The sequence below is a fragment of the Saccostrea cucullata genome, unplaced genomic scaffold (genome assembly GCF_032062105.1).
Source record: "Saccostrea cucullata isolate Sc308-1 unplaced genomic scaffold, CSIRO_AGI_Scuc_v1 ctg6531, whole genome shotgun sequence".
Taxonomy (NCBI): Eukaryota; Metazoa; Mollusca; class Bivalvia; order Ostreida; family Ostreidae; genus Saccostrea; species Saccostrea cuccullata.
Window position 1 is genome coordinate 17,374 of NW_026928351.1, and position 16,881 is coordinate 34,254.

Below are 16,881 nucleotides of genomic sequence, written 5' to 3' on the forward strand. Positions count from 1 at the left end.
GAGGAATACTATGCACTAGGGGTAGTTGAAGTTCAGACTATGAGAAGGTCAAAGCAGCAATATTAAAAGCATATGAATTAGTTTTGAAGCATATGACAAAAATTCAGAAAGTTTTTAGGAAGTTTGATAATCAAACATTTTGAAATTTTCACGTTGAGAAAGAAGATTTATTATCACTGGTTTAAATAAGAAATGATAAAACCTTTGCTAATTTCGCCAAATCCTGGTAGAACAGTTTAAGGAATGTGTTCCTCAAGATTTGAAAACACATTTAGAAATAAGATTGTCCAAAACTCCTTGAAGAGGCAGCATCATATAAAAAGAATTTTGTTCTTTTCAGACTAGCAGTAATTCTACCAATTCAGACACATATAAAAAGAGTGGTTCAGGGTGTCAATTTCTTTCACAAGTTAGTCTCCATCCCAAGGTTTTCTAAGTCCGGTACAGGACGTTTTAAAATCTTAAACATTGCTTCCTACTTGTAGTTATTGTAAGAAAAAAGGTCATCTGATCAGTGAATGCTTTAAACTTAAGAGAAAAAAATTTTGATAAAACAACAACCACAAATTGTACTTTTCAAAACAGGTGAAAGAGAAGCCTTAGTTAAAATTAAATCACACTCCTGATGACCAGGGACAGTCCAGTTCATTGATTCTATAGGATTATAAGCCCTTTATGTCTAGGGATTTGTTTACTCGGTGACTTTATGAAATAAAACATGCAGATTTTGAGAGATACTATGCTGCACAGAAAATCAAAATTATTGTAATAAATCTTCTACTGGTGGGTCAAGTTTTATTAAGGGTGTGGAAAATGTTTGATGTTCCCTTGCATGAATTAGTTTGAAGTCAGATTTAGTTACTGGATCTTTAAGTATACCTGTTCTTCCCGTAGAAAGGCATTTCTTTGTTGTTAGGCAACGATTTCTCCAAAAAAGGTTGTACCTGATCCTATAGTTTGTGAGAAAATCAACTTCCAATGTCATGTGCGATGATGAAGATGATGACATTTATAATTATGTTAGAAAAACGATGGCATATAAGATTTCCGCATAAATGGAAACAGACCATACGCAAGGGTTTGACGAACGAATTCCTCTGTTGATATTGATTTGAATGAACTTTCTTATCTGACCTTGATGGCACTCAAACCAGCATGGAACCACACAATATCAAGAAAAGAGAAGAAACAACTGTTACCAAAATTTGGTGGTACCATGATGAGTTATATCCAATATGCCAAGGCAAGGACATCAGGGAGAACGTTTACTCTCTAACAACATAAAACCCAGATATCATGGAACTTAAAAGGGCACTTTGAGGCTATTAAAGTTGGAGAATGCTTTTATATGAAAGATGGCATCCTTATTCGAAAATGGCGATAACATCATGAAAGCTTCCCCAGATGAAGTGTGGCGTGTTGTTCAAAAGTGGTCCCAGCTGCTTATGTCGAAAGTTTATCTCAAATACACCTATGGCTGGTCAAATTAGGTAAAATAAGGTCATAAAAGGATTTTGAGTCATTTTTATATGGCCTAAGCTAAGGAAGGATGCCTGATTTTTTGTAAGTCTGTGACATGTCTATAAAAGATTATAGGTAAAAAATATATTTGACTCTCCACCGGAAGATTCATCTTTTGAAGAACTTTTAAATGTTGGTGGATTGTCAAGAACCTTTGATGATAGATCTGGAAACCAGTATTTAAACCATTTTGTGTACGTCCACTCGGTTTCCTGAAGGGATACCTCTTATGGAATATAAAGGCAAAGAAATAGTTAATAACCAAGTTTTTCAGTTTTGTATTAACCAAAGGCAATTCAGTTAATCAAGGCTCAAATTTTTTCGAAATTATAACACTTCATGCATGAGTTATAATAAGGCAATATAGATCTGTGAAATGCTTATCATCCTGAGTCAAAATGTTTTGTTTTCACCAGACCTTAAAAACATTATTGCTGAAGACTATTTTATCAATGAGAAAGATAAATGATCATGTTCATCTTGTACTAATTTGCTGCACGAGAAGCAGTCCATTTCAAAGACAAAAATAGTCCAAGAAAATTGGACACAATAAATACAGTTAGAGGTCCTTTGAAATGAAAATGTTTGATGAAACTAAATGATCTTACATCTTTTAGAAAAATGTGTCTATTGAACTTTACAATGCTTGTACATTAGCACAAGAAAATTTGAAAAGTTCTCAGATGAAAACGAAAATGTGGTATGACAAAGATGCCAGAAATAGGGTGTTTAAGTCAGGTGATAAGGTTCTTGTATTTTTACCTATTCCTGGTCATCCTTTACAGGCCAGATTTTATGGCCCTTATGAAATTGAAAGTAAAATTTTATGTAAATTATTATAAGTTTTTTTGGCTTTAAAGAGAAATGGGTTTGTACAAAATGATAAAAGATATTGAAAGGTGTGACCGAAATTTGTAAAACCAGTTTCCAAGCCAATGCTAATACTGTTCAAAATTGTATTGAAAGTGATACGAGTGTAGAAATGAATGAGAAAGATGTAATCAGAGTGTTCGTTTAAAGGGATAAAGTTTTGGCTAATTAATGTTCTCCTATTCAAATTGGACATTTGAACATTCACCAAAAAGAACAAGTTAAAAAAACTTGATGAATGAGTACCATCAAATTTAATCGATGTTCCAAAAAAAACTAATGCAGCTTGTCATGATGTTATATTGGCGAGAATTCTGCCTATCAAATAACATCCGTCTCTCTCAATCAATAAAAAACATGAAAAGGGAAGTGCAGTATTTTTTGGACAATACATTGTTGAACCTTAAAAGTGATTGGAGCTCACCGTGTATATCTTGTACCTAACAGAGACGTACCTACCGTTATGTACAGACTTTAGAAAGGTGAATTCTGTTACTGGAAAACTTTCATTTAGAATACCTAGAATCGATGACTGTATTGACAATATTTAAAAACGAAATTTGTCAGTAAATTTGACCTGTTGAAAGGCTACTGGCAAGTGCCGTTAACAGAAAGAGCAAAAGAAATATCTGCTTTTGCTCCAGTGACTTTACCAGTATAAAGTAATGCCTTTTGGCATGAAAAACGCAAAAAAAGGATGATTCACTCCCTTCTTCAAGACCTTGAGGGATGCGGCACGTACATTGAAATGTCATCATATACAGTGACACATGGGACGAACATCTTCGAATCATGCGTGCTTTATTTGACATTTTAGCTAAAGCAAACTTAACTGTGAATCTTGAGAAGAGCGAATTTTGTCATGCTTATGTAGAGTATTTGTCATAAAGTAGGTCAAGGTTATGTTACACCAATTACGGCAAAGTGGAAGCTCTTGCAAAGTGAAAAATTCCTACAAACAAGAAAGAGTTAATGAGGTTTTTGGGCATGGCTGGGTTTTACAGAAAATTTTGTCCAAATTTTTCCTCAGTTGTAAGTCCACTTACAAATCTTTTGCAGAAGAGGGTTAATTTTGAATGGACAAAGGACTGTGAAAAATCATTTCAAAAAATCAAATCTGTCCTTATGAGCAACCCAGTTCTGTCAACTCCAGATTTTTCTAAGCAATTTAAGCTTACTGTTGACGCTAGTGATGTTGGAATCGGGGCAGCTTTATTTCCAAGAACATAGTGATAAGGTAGATAGAGTTGTTTCTTATTTTTCAAAGAAACTTACAAAATGTCAACAAAAGTATTCCACCATTGAAAAGGAATGCCTTGCTTTGTTGTTAGCCTTACAACATTTTGATGTTTATCTGAATGTTACTTTGCATCCAATTCTTGTATATACGGATCACAACCCCCTCATTTTTGCATAAATTGTCAAATAAAATCAAAGACTGACTAGATGGAGTTTGTTGTTACAAGAATACAACATAACAATTAAGCATATCAAAGGCAAAGACAATGTTATTGCAGACGCCTTGTCAAGAGTATCATAAACATATTAGATTTTGTATTAATGTACATAACTTTTATTTTAATAATATAAGTTTTCATTGACATTCAAACTTTTTAAGGGGGGAGGTGTTGTGAGATGTGTATTGTTTCATTATGTATATAATTAGTAACATTATGTTTCTTGAACATTCCAGAGTGGAAAATACGGTAATTGTTTATAGAACATTCCTGAATTTTGTGTATGTCCAGATTGTTCCAGTAATATCATGTTTTAACAATTTCTAGAATATTCTAGATTTATGATACTGTATAAATACCCTGTCAATTCGATGCATAAATACTTTTGTCGTATAAGCACTGTTGAGATATAAATGGGATATATTTTCACTGGGACATTGTGTGCAGCAACGGACACTCTGATGTATGTATTTTTAGATTCTTGCTAAGTTTGTACTTTATGTTTCATATACTTATTATATACCACTGTAAATAAATTATTGTTAAGTTTAAATTGTGTTATTGATCTTTGCTGGCATTTCGGGTAATTCTGACCCATAACACCATGGAAGTAAATCTCTGGCTATTGTTTGTTTATTTGTGTTACTTTCAATGGATATTAATGGCTACAAAAAGTTCGTACTTATGTAATGTATGTAAGTGTACCAGATTTAAAAGAGGATTGAAAATAGATTGCAGTGGTCAACTGAAAAAAGAATTTAAAATCACTTCACTTCCAGTGGATACGATGTGGATAGATTTAAGTGAAAATTACATAAAGGAAATTAACTGGAGATTTCCGAAGAAAATCGAATTCATTAATTTGTCAAGAAACAATATTTCAGCCCTCCTTGGTAAACCTTTCAGTGGACTTAAAAATTTAAGATATTTGAATCTCGAACAGAATAATCTCAATCTCTCAGAATCAATCTACTACCAAGACTTGTTTCTTTCACTTCGAGGATTAGAAACTTTGAATATTAAGAGAAACACAAACACTAACGTAAATTCATATTCAATTGACAAAGCCTTTTCAAGACTTGTTTCTTTGAAAAAACTTAAAATTGACATTCCACTTAATTTTACTTTTGGTGAAGAATTTAAAAATCTTCGGAAACTTTCTGTTCTGGATGCTTCAGGAATAACAGGTTTTTGCAATATCTGGAGTTTATCTTCAGATTTCTTCAAAAACATACCTTTTCTGAAAGAAATCGATGTAAGTAAATGTAAAATATCTCATATTTCTAAAGGGCCTTTCAAATTGCTTCAACACCTGAAAAAACTCGATATTTCCCACAATAAGGAATTAGGATTTGCCTCTCTCCCAAATGCAACATTTGGCCTGAACGAAACATCAATCAAAGTTTTTTACGCAGACGATATTCATTGTACACTTGGCATTGGAACGAAGATGACACTTTCTCATATCGAGAATTTGCGGTATACAAAACTTGTTGAGGCCTCTTTTGCACAAAATAGGATGGAGTTAATAGGAGAAGGTGTTTTGCAAAATATGCCTTCAACGTTGGAAAAACTGTCCTTCGCTTTAAACCGACTCACAACAGGAATATATCTATTTGAATTTTCCTCTCTGCGTAAATTGAAAGAATATAACATGACACTACTTTTGAAACCCGTGAAAAATTTTCCGGAGGTTTTTGAGGAATGCATCGAAAAGAAAGATTTTGAAATATCAGCACTAGTTGAGTCGAGTAAAATTAAATACCAGCAGTATTCAAAAATACAAATAAAAAGACTTAATCGGCCAAACATAACAGTTTACATTCCTCCAAATCTTGTAACAGTTTATGCTAATTCAAGCAAATTATATGGCGGATTTCCAAAACTAACCTTGAATGCAACAAAATTGAGAAACATCTACGTACAGAATAATTTGTTCTTTTCCTGGGATAAACCTGCGTTTGGACTTGAGCTTGTCGAAAATTTAGATTTGTCGGACAATTTCTGTTCTAGAATATCCCCCCGTTTTACTTCAAGCGGTACAGGATTAAAATACTTAAACATTGCTAGAAATTTTTTGTCTAGACCGATTCAAATGGACATAAGATGTCAATTGTTTAAATATCAGCAAAACCTTGAAAAATTTGACCTATCAAACAACAGACTTGTTCACCTACCAATCTGTACTTTTCAAAACATGGTAAAATTAGGAATACTAAAACTAAATCACAATCAGTTGACCGAAGTAAACTTCAGAATTCGTCATATGACTAACCTTTCTTATATTGATCTATCCGATAACAGATTAACGGGCTTTACAAATGAAACAATGCATGCGTTTTCATATATCTTCAAAAAATCAAAATTATTGATAAATCTACTAAGGAACAACTTGTATTGCAGATGCCAAAATTTAGAATTCTTGACATGGTTGTATGAAAACAGAATGCATTTTGTAGGCTTTCAAAAGTATACGTGTTCTGAACGTAGAAATCAGTTTGATTTTACTTACATGGAACAATCTCTCCAAAAACTCAGGCTTGACTGTATGAATTATGACGTTTGGATAATCACAACAACTGTCCTGATAACTCTTATGACAAGTGTCTTACTTGTGATAATTATTCAGAAAAACATTTGGCATATAAGGTATTTCCTGCATAAAAGTAAACGACATAATGAGGGTTTTACCTCAACCAGAGAAGAAGAGGAACTTTATAATCTGCGAACAGAACCTGTTTTGCTAAGTTCAATAGCTGATGAAAGCTTCGAAAGAACAAGTGCATATGGAAGGAAGCAAGGACAACGGCAATATTTTTACCATGCATTTATATCCTATGTAGGCGAGAATAGGGGATTTATATTCCAAAAAATGAAACCAAAGCTGGAGGCAAAAGGTTTGAGGCTATTAATTCGTGATATTCACTTCGAAATTGGTAATTCTAAAATTGATAACATCATGAAAGCAATCGGGAGGAGTAAAAGCACTATCTGCGTTGTGTCGAAAGCGTATCTGAAATCAAAATGGCGAACATATGAATTAAATATGGCGAAAATGGAAGGTTTAAAGGAAAGAGCATCCCTTGGATATGTCCGTCTTATTCTGATGCCTGATTTGTTTGAAGGGGGCTGTGACACAGCTATAAAAGATTTTATCGAGGAAAAATATTTCCTTGACTATCCACCGGAAGATTCATCCCTGCAGGAGGAATTCTGGGAAAATCTTACTCGTATTATCAAGAACACGTGATGATAATAGGAAGAAAAACTAAAGCATTTTGTGCGTTTCAACCTCCACATCATGATTTAGTAAAGGGATGTTCTACATAAATGGATGGTTATTATGTTTGCAATTTAAAATATTCAATACCGGGGTATTTTACATTCAGATTAACCTGATCATATTTGAATATTTTAATCCCTGACTTAAATTTTGAAATATATAACTACTTCATATTAGTAATATAATGAAATGCAATAAAACGTCTGTGAAATTCTTCTCATCTGAGTTCAAAATGTTTTGATTTATTATCACATTACATTATTGTCTTACGTATTTTAAAATAATTATGTAAATGTCATGTACATTCTAAGTGCAAATATCATATAATATTTGACTTACATCTAGCATTATTTCAAAGACAAAAATAACCACCAAGAAATGAGTCGACACAATAAATACATTAATGTATATGTTTATAGAAAATAAATGAACACAAAAAATATATTGATAGTTGGTAATTCTAAAATTGATAACATCATGAAAGCAATGAGTAAAAGCACTATCTGCGTTGTGTCGAAAGCGTATCTGAAATCAAAATGGCGAACATATGAATTAAATATGGCGAAAATGGAAGGTTTAAAGGAAAGAGCATCCCTTGGATATGTCCGTCTTATTCTGATGCCTGATTTGTTTGAAGGGGGCTGTGACACAGCTATAAAAGATTTTATCGTGGAAAAATTTTTCCTTGACTATCCACCGGACGATTCATCCCTGCAAGAGGAATTCTGGGAAAATCTTACTCGTATTATCAAGAACACGTGATAATAATAGGAAGAAAAACTAAAGCATTTTGTGCGTTTTAAACTCCACATCATGATTTAGTAAAAAATGTTTACATAAATGGATGGTTATTATGTTTGCAATTTAAAATATTCAATACCGGGGTATTTTACATTCAGATTAACCTGATCATATTTGAATATTTTAATCCCTGACTTAAATTTTGAAATATATAACTACTTCATATTAGTAATATAATGAAATGCAATAAAAACTGTGAAATTCTTCTCATCTGAGTTCAAAATGTTTTGATTTATTATCACATTACATTATTGTCTTACGTATTTTAAAATAATTATGTAAATGTCATGTATTCTAAGTGCAAATATCATATAATATTTTTACATCTAGCATTATTTCAAAGACAAAAATAACCACCAAGAAATGAGTCGACACAATAAATACATTAATGTATATGTTTATAGAAAATAAATGAACACAAAAAATATATTGATAGTTGGTAATTCTAAAATTGATAACATCATGAAAGCAATCGGGAGGAGTAAAAGCACTATCTGCGTTGTGTCGAAAGCGTATCTGAAATCAAAATGGCGAACATATGAATTAAATATGGCGAAAATGGAAGGTTTAAAGGAAAGAGCATCCCTTGGATATGTCCGTCTTATTCTGATGCCTGATTTGTTTGAAGGGGGCTGTGACACAGCTATAAAAGATTTTATCGAGGAAAAATATTTCCTTGAAATTCATCCCTGCAGGAGGAATTTGGGAAAATCTTACTCGTATTATCAAGAACACGTGATGATAATAGGAAGAAAAACTAAAGCATTTTGTGTTTCAACCTCCACATCATGATTTAGTAAAGGGATGTTCTACATAAATGGATGGTTATTATGTTTGCAATTTAAAATATTCAATACCGGGGTATTTTACATTCAGATTAACCTGATCATATTTGAATATTTTAATCCCTGACTTAAATTTTGAAATATATAACTACTTCATATTAGTAATATAATGAAATGCAATAAAACGTCTGTGAAATTCTTCTCATCTGAGTTCAAAATGTTTTGATTTATTATCACATTACATTATTGTCTTACGTATTTTAAAATAATTATGTAAATGTCATGTACATTCTAAGTGCAAATATCATATAATATTTGACTTACATCTAGCATTATTTCAAAGACAAAAATAACCACCAAGAAATGAGTCGACACAATAAATACATTAATGTATATGTTTATAGAAAATAAATGAACACAAAAAATATATTGATAGTTGTGCGTTCTAGATTCTGATATACAGTATGCAGCAATTGTTAGATACACTGTATATTTCAAGGAAATGAAGGAATTTTTGTATGCCAAAATTGAGGCACTTTTCCACTGATTTTACAAGATGTTATTATAATATCATATGACTGCAATATTAACTGAGACAAATTGGCTTTCCAGAAATCGTAAAATTTTATATTTCTTTTGAAATTATTATAATTTTTTGGCTTTGATTTTTTTTTTTACAAAAGATATGATATTCATTTTCAACCCATTAAACCCGGCATATACTTCCAGAAACCATGTTCAAAGGCACTTAAGTTCTGATGATTAGATATAACCGTTGTTCCCGTAATAGGGATAAATACATGCGAATTAATATGTTCTCCTATTCAAATATAACATAACGTATTGAGAAAAATAAATTTAAAATAAAATCTATTTTGCTTTCGATCTCATGAAATTTTAATCGATCTGTCCAAAAAATAGCAACAAATTAATATTTCTATTCTGAAATATGTAGTGTTCAGAGAATTCTCAATATATTTCCTTCTCTTTTTTTTCTAAAAAACATGAAATGGGTAATGCAATTTTTTTAAAATTATATTTTCCCCTATCTTACCACCTTTGGTAAATCGTAGTTATATATCTTATGGGTTGACTATAATGAGACGCAAATACGTTATGCCTAGCAGACTCCAATGAATTCTCTGGAATGTGATTTTAATGTTTAGATATTCATTGAAGTGCTAGCGTTCGATGAATACTTTAAAAACGACCTTTAATCCCAAATTTCAATGAGGCTGAGCGTTCACGGTAGCTCAGTCGGTAGAGCACTTGCTCCGTGATCGGAGGTCGTGAGTTCGTATCTCGGCCGCGACTGACCTAAGTCGATAAAAAAATGGGTAGCAACTGTTCCTTCGCCATGCGCTCGGCACTTTGAAGTGAAAGTTGCCGGTCTTTCGGATGAGACCTTAAAAACCGAGACCCCGTGTCATCGGTAGGCGTTGGCACGATAGAGATCTCTCACTGCTCAATGGCCCTGAGTGCCGAGTAAAGGTCAGAATTTGAAGCCCTTCACCGGCATACGGTGATGTCTTCAAATGAGTGAAAAATTCTCGAGAGGGAGTTAAACAATATACAATATACAATCAATGAGGGTGTTTTTCCCATTCATCGCTTTTAACTTCCGTGTTGGTTATTTTTAAAGATAAAGCTTATTTTTACTTCCAAGGCTTATGCAGTTGACATAAAGATAAACAATATGGCCAAGTTTGGTATTTACCGTGTCTTCCAAACATCATGCACTTTTTATGCATTGCTTGTTACTTGTTCTCTGTATGGAGTTAGTTCCGATCGTGAAGACTCTGATGAATGGAAACCCTGCAATTTCAGAGAGGCATCCTCAAAATGTGTGGAATTCGACAAAGGGTCCATTAAGGTAGGACACAATAGATAGGCCGAATTTTTCCTCATATTTAATTTTCCTGAAACTTTGATATTTTGTTCTAGGATACAAAATCTCTCTCTCTATATATGATATGAAATAAATTCAACCGCACATGTTTTGCCCACATAGTCTGAAATATAGCCTATCAGACCCCTGTAAAAAGATTGTGAAATCAGACATTAGACTTGAGAACGAGCCTTATTTTAGAATTATCGATTGATCTGTTGCAAATTTGTGTAATACTTGCAATATAAAGATATCCTTTTTGTTGCTTTAAGTTAGTAAGTCAACTTGATAATGGAAAATATGAATAAAATATTAATTAAAATAGATCATATGTAGCGTCGGAATTGAAAATTCACAGGTAAATATCCGACAGTTTAAGTTTTCTTAAGAGAAAATGTATGATTCAATTCTTACAAAAAATCAACAGAATGATTCAAATGGGTCCTAGAATAAAATGTGTAAAAATAAAGAAAATTGAAGCGGTGGTTTCAGATATTTTTGCGACCAAAAAAATTTCAATGGCAAAAAACTTAAAGATTCAGTAGATGACGTCACAATATTTGACCTTTGACCTCTTGATATGACCTTGACCTTAGTAGTACATAAAGAATGGAGACTCCTAATATATATGTCCAAATATCATTCTTCTACTATGTATGGGACAAAAGTACCACTGCATTTTATAAGACTGTCACATCCTTGTTTATTACACTTAGTTAGCATAAAAACATTCCAAAATGTAAGCCCCCAAGTGACCAATATATAGGATTCTCTGATTTTTTCACAAAATATGACGCAAACATGCCTAAACGTTTTATTTTTCTTACAGGGATCATCCATTATTGTCAATATAGTAATATTATTCTTCTTTTCTGTGGTAATTTTTAAGAAATGGATTAAAATAGAAACCCCAATTGTATTTGGATCTCAACAGCATATATTCCCTTAAAGGTAATCCTTTTGACATTATCCCGAGGCTAAAGTATTTGGATCTATCCAGTAATAAACTAAGTTTGAGTGAGAATAATTTATTTCCAGAACTTTTTCAGTCTTTAGAATCCTTGGTAGTTCTGAACCTGAAAAACAATTCTGTAAAGATGCAAGGAAACTGGAGTTATACTGGAGAAATTCTCAGTGAATTGATTTTGTTAGAGGAATTACAATTGGATGCAATAGACAACTTTTTACTTTCAGAAGGATTTTACAGACTGAAGAATCTTAGTCTATTGGACATCTCCGCTTCAAGAGGACATTGTGAAACTGTGAAAATCACACACAACTTTTTTTCTCAACACCCCATATCTTCAACATCTAGATATATCGTCTTGTAAAATCAAACATATCGAGAGAGGGTCATTCGAATTTTTAAGGAATTTGAAATCGTTGGGCATTTCCTACAACAAAGAATTAGGTTTTGCTTCACTCCCCAATATAACATACAATCTAAAGTGAACGTCAATCAAAAGACTTAATTTACATAACATTAATTGTTTGACGGGATTAGGTAAAAGACTTTTAATTCGCCATGTCAGGAACTTGAGAGACACTAAGTCAGAAGATATCATTATATCCAGAAATAGATTGGAACTGTTCGAAAGATGCCTTGTACAATATTTACCGCCAACTCTCCGAAGATTATCATTGGCTGAGAATAAACTATTACAAGTTCCATACATAGCTGATTTTATTGGATTTCATAATTTGACTATGTTTAATATCAATCTACAGTTTTAGCCACCGGAATACGTTACTGCAGTCTTCGAGCTTTGAAAGGAAAATCAAGATGATCCGGAACCATTTAACATTTCAATACAGTCATTCTACAAATTTCTCAACCTTTCTTCACAACTTTAGAAATTTCTGCAGGATTGAAGTTTCTCACTGGAGACCAGTTATATATGTACATATTCCTGAAAATCTCCAAACAATTTATGTTAATGATAGTAGGCAGTATTCCAAGATATCTCAGTTTGGTCTTATTGCACCGAAACTGAGGCACATGTTCTTTCAAAATAATGTATTGAATGAATGGATAGGACCAATGTACGGGATACAAAACGTAACTCTTATTGATCTCTCGAATAATTTCTGCACAAAACTGTCATCCAATTTCTTTGTTAACGCATCAGGACTTTTACGTCTCAATATTTCTAGAAACTCGGTTGGAGATAATCTGGAGAGAGACAAGAATGGACTTATATTTAGAAACTTGGTTTCGGTGGAAACATTGGACTTAAGCTCCAATAAGATTTATCATTTGCCGTATTTACTTTTGAAAAGATCTCGGAATATCGGGGCATTGATTCTTAACAATAATCAACTTTCTGAGTTGAATGTCGGCGTTAAACATATGCATCACTTAGAACATCTTGATTTATCTGAAAATAGAATAGATTCTATCAGGGATGAAATCAGACAGGAACTGACTGATTTGATAAGGCTGAAAAACACGTCCATAGATCTATCTGGGAATAACGTTGACTGCTCGTGTGAAAATGTTCCATACATCCAGTGGATGGTTAAACATAAAGAAAATTTCGAAAGGTTTGATGACTACGAATGTGCCATAAAGAGTCAGAAAAATTTCAATTTCAGCGATCCTGTCACATCTCTTAAATCTTTGGTAGTGGAATGCCGATCTTATACCACATTCTACATTGTTGCATCCATAGTCTTGACCATTCTAGTTTTCGTGGTCATCGCTATGTTAGTGAAAAGAAATATTTGGACAATAAGATTTACCATATATCAATGTAAGCAAAAAGTGAAGACAGGTGGTCGATATATGCAAATATTATATCAGAGAAACCGATTGAACTTCAGTTATGACATATTTATTTCATATTCTGCCCGGGATCGAGAACTTGTTATGAATAAACTTCTGTTGAAATTACAAGATTTAAACCTTGACGTCTGCATTCGTGAGAGAGACTTTTTAGCAGGTCGTCATAAAGCTGACAATATAATGGACGCGATAGAGAGCAGCAAAATGACAGTCTGTGTTGTTTCGGAATCTTATCTAAAGTCTGGATGGAGGGATTACGAACTAAATATGGCAAAACTCGAGGGTATAAAAAAGAGAGGAGGACTCCATTACGTGTATTTAATAATTCTTCCAGGAGCCTACGATTTAAAGCGAAAATGTCCGAATTCCCTGAAGGATTTGATCAATGAAAACCTTTTTTGTCATTATCCTTCTGAGGAATCAATGGCAGAACTGGATATATTTTGGAATGACTTTTCCAGTGTTGTTGCTCATAATTAAAATGAAAACTTTGTAGCATTTATAGATTTGACATTTGTATCCAAGGAAAGACACATGTCAACAATTCAAACTTTAATTTTAGTGATAAAAAAGCGAAATTATAGGAACAGGGGTCGAAAAATAACTCTATATACAGTAGATAATAGTCATTTGAATTTTTGATAAAAGAATGAAAAAAAACAACCCGATTTCTTTTATTATTAAGTCTTTCTTTTTATCACCTTTTATTACCTTCATCACCTGCATATGGAGTATATATCTCCGTTGAGTTGATTCGATACGCAGGAGCATGCTCTATGTATGGACAATTTCTAAAAACGAGGTAAATTATTGACATGCAAGTTGATGAAACAAGAATATCAACAGTCTCGTTTAAAGTCATTATTTCGTAAGTTCTATGGTAGATACAATGACCTTGTCAGGAAATACAATTTCTCATTGAGTAAAATGCTGACCGACTTTTTTCATACCAATTGTTCGTCCATTATTTATACACTGAATTGACGACAAATTTTTCTGTAATTTCCTGATCATGACAAGTAGCACACAGCGGGTGTGACCGGTCTGCAGGGGATGCTCACTCCTCCATGGCACCTGTTCCCACCTCTGATGTTTCGGGGGTCCGTGTTTGCTCTGCTCTGATTTTGTATTGTTTTATGGACTTTGAGACTAAATACTGTTAGTTATCTCCATATCCTTCTTTTAAGGAAATTTTTCAAATGAATTTTATAACAATATTGAATAACGTACATGTATTACCATGTTCTTGTAAACTTACAAACAGTTTATGCAGTCAAAAGCAATACAGACAGAAGATATATGACAATTTAGTAAGCGACTCATTAAGTAAACAACTTGATCGGGAACCAATTTGCTTTTCAATTCAAAGAAAATGGAAGCATATGTTTAATTTCGTCATTTCATCATTCTGTTTCTTTTTGAAAGCCTATAATGATCTCCATTGAAAAAATGAAGAGTTTATAAGATAAACACGAGAAAAATAAATTTATCAAAACGTTTATCTATTGTGTAAAACAATCACTTACCCAAAGTGTATTTTTTATTTAAATACTTATCATGTCACGATTCTCAAATTTGAATGTTGAGTGTCCCTCATAATAACCCGACGGTACCATTGTTAAGGTACTCCGATCCTCGGGTTCTCAAAAGAAGGCATTGACTGATTTAAAATGCCCACAAAAATGTCTCTGAATTCTAAAAGTAACGTGTTTTACCCACTATACAGTGTAATTCTTCAAAATTTAATTTAATCTTTAAAGTTAATCCTTTCATATATGGAAAATTGGTAAATATCAAATTATTTTTTGGAAAAAAGGCCAATAAAAACACCTAGTGTGCTTTTTCCAATTTTTAAATTTTTACATTTTAAAAATAAAAATCCTAGGTTTTCTGGCTTGTGAAGAAATTACACGTATTTTATACATAAACATCTAAGGTGCTTTACTTTCATCTATTTACTACGATCATTTTGCAATGCATAGTGTATAAAGATATTTATATCATTGCAAAATACCAATAATCATTTCTTATTCTGTACCATGTTAAAACACATTGGTATCTATTGTTAGATTATAATGAACATCAATTTCTTTGAATACGTAATACTGAAATACTTTTCCAGTACATTGAATAAAAGTTTTGCATAAAAAATTTAAATTTTCAAGCTTCATTCTGAGACTTTTTGAATAAAATGATAGATTTAAGAGTTATCCTTCCTGGCGGAGGATCAGAGTACCTGAATAATTTCGTGTTGAAATTTGATTTCAATTCTTAAAGTTTTGACTCCACTGTTCGTCTTGATAAAAGAAAGTCTAGCCATTAAACTTGGAAATAAAGATAATGAGAACAAATTTATAGATATGCGAATTTATAGGTGTTTTTTTCTGGATGACTTTTAATCGGACAATCTGCGGTCTTTTATCCCTTTTTAATAAACCATTAGTGTCCAACTAAAGATTTTTAAAATGATTTGTTTGTTGTACCTTTAAAGGATTTGTTTGTTGTACCTTTATAGGATTTGTGTGTTGTACCTTTAAAAAATTACTGATCGAGATAGCCTTTCCTTTTCGTTTGACTCTTTTGCATGTGTTGAATTAAACGAAAGATGGTTCACTGCAATGCCTTTAAATTTGTATTCTTCTGTCAGATTATTCATTTAAACCAACAAGGAAGAAGATATTATCTTGCAATTTTTAAAAAATAAATACTGGTATCTTACATTTGAAAGAAGTACCCTTCCCATAAAGCTTCGAAAAATCCTTCCTTAAACGAAATTAAAGGTGTGTGCGGGAAATGGTAAATTTCTATGACGTAGGCATTAAGTGTATGGTGCATAACAATTCAGTAAGTTATACAGGGACGAAAGGAATAATTTGAAAATACATAATGGCCTTGTATCAGTGGTTATTTGTGTTTTATTCCATTCTCTGGATATCATACATTGAATGTCATGATAACATATGTGAAGTTTGCAAATGTGGATATTTTAAAGCAGGATTAAAAATTGACTGCGCTGGGCGACTCGGCATGGCACCCAACATAACTTCTTTCCCGGAAGAGACTGTGTGGGTAGATCTAAGAAGAAACAACATCAAAACGATAAAATGGAGATTTCCAAAGAAAATCAGGCACATTGATATATCGCAAAATGCAGTTTCGTCCCTCTCCGGAAAACCATTCGGAAAACTACAATTTTTGAAATATCTTAATCTAGAGGACAACAAAATTGTCCTTTCTGAAGAAAACTATTATCCTGAGTTATTTTTTCATCTTGACCGATTACAGGTTTTGAATATCAAGAACAACTCAAAGACATTTTCAAATGCATCTGGCATAGGTAAAGCTTTTTCAAAACTTCAATCATTAAAAATATTGAAGATGGATTTACCTTTCAATTTCAAATTTGGTGGGGGGTTTAAATCTCTGCAGAATTTACAGAATCTTGATGTTTCCGGAATAACTGGACATTGTGATGTAAAATATCTTTCCCA

General features: G+C 32.6%; 1 protein-coding gene across 1 annotated transcript in view; it reads left to right on the forward strand.

Moving 5' to 3' along the window:
• LOC134277297 (toll-like receptor 4) overlaps nucleotides 1-14,108 on the forward strand; it is a 28,310-nt gene extending 14,202 nt beyond the window's left edge. Inside the window, exons 2-3 of the mRNA XM_062759617.1 lie at nucleotides 11,557-11,933; nucleotides 12,332-14,108. Coding sequence (XP_062615601.1) covers nucleotides 11,557-11,933; nucleotides 12,332-13,870 — 1,916 coding nt within the window. The 3' untranslated portion in view covers nucleotides 13,871-14,108. The remainder of the gene's footprint in view (nucleotides 1-11,556; nucleotides 11,934-12,331) is intronic.
• The last annotated feature ends 2,773 nt before the right edge of the window (nucleotides 14,109-16,881 follow it).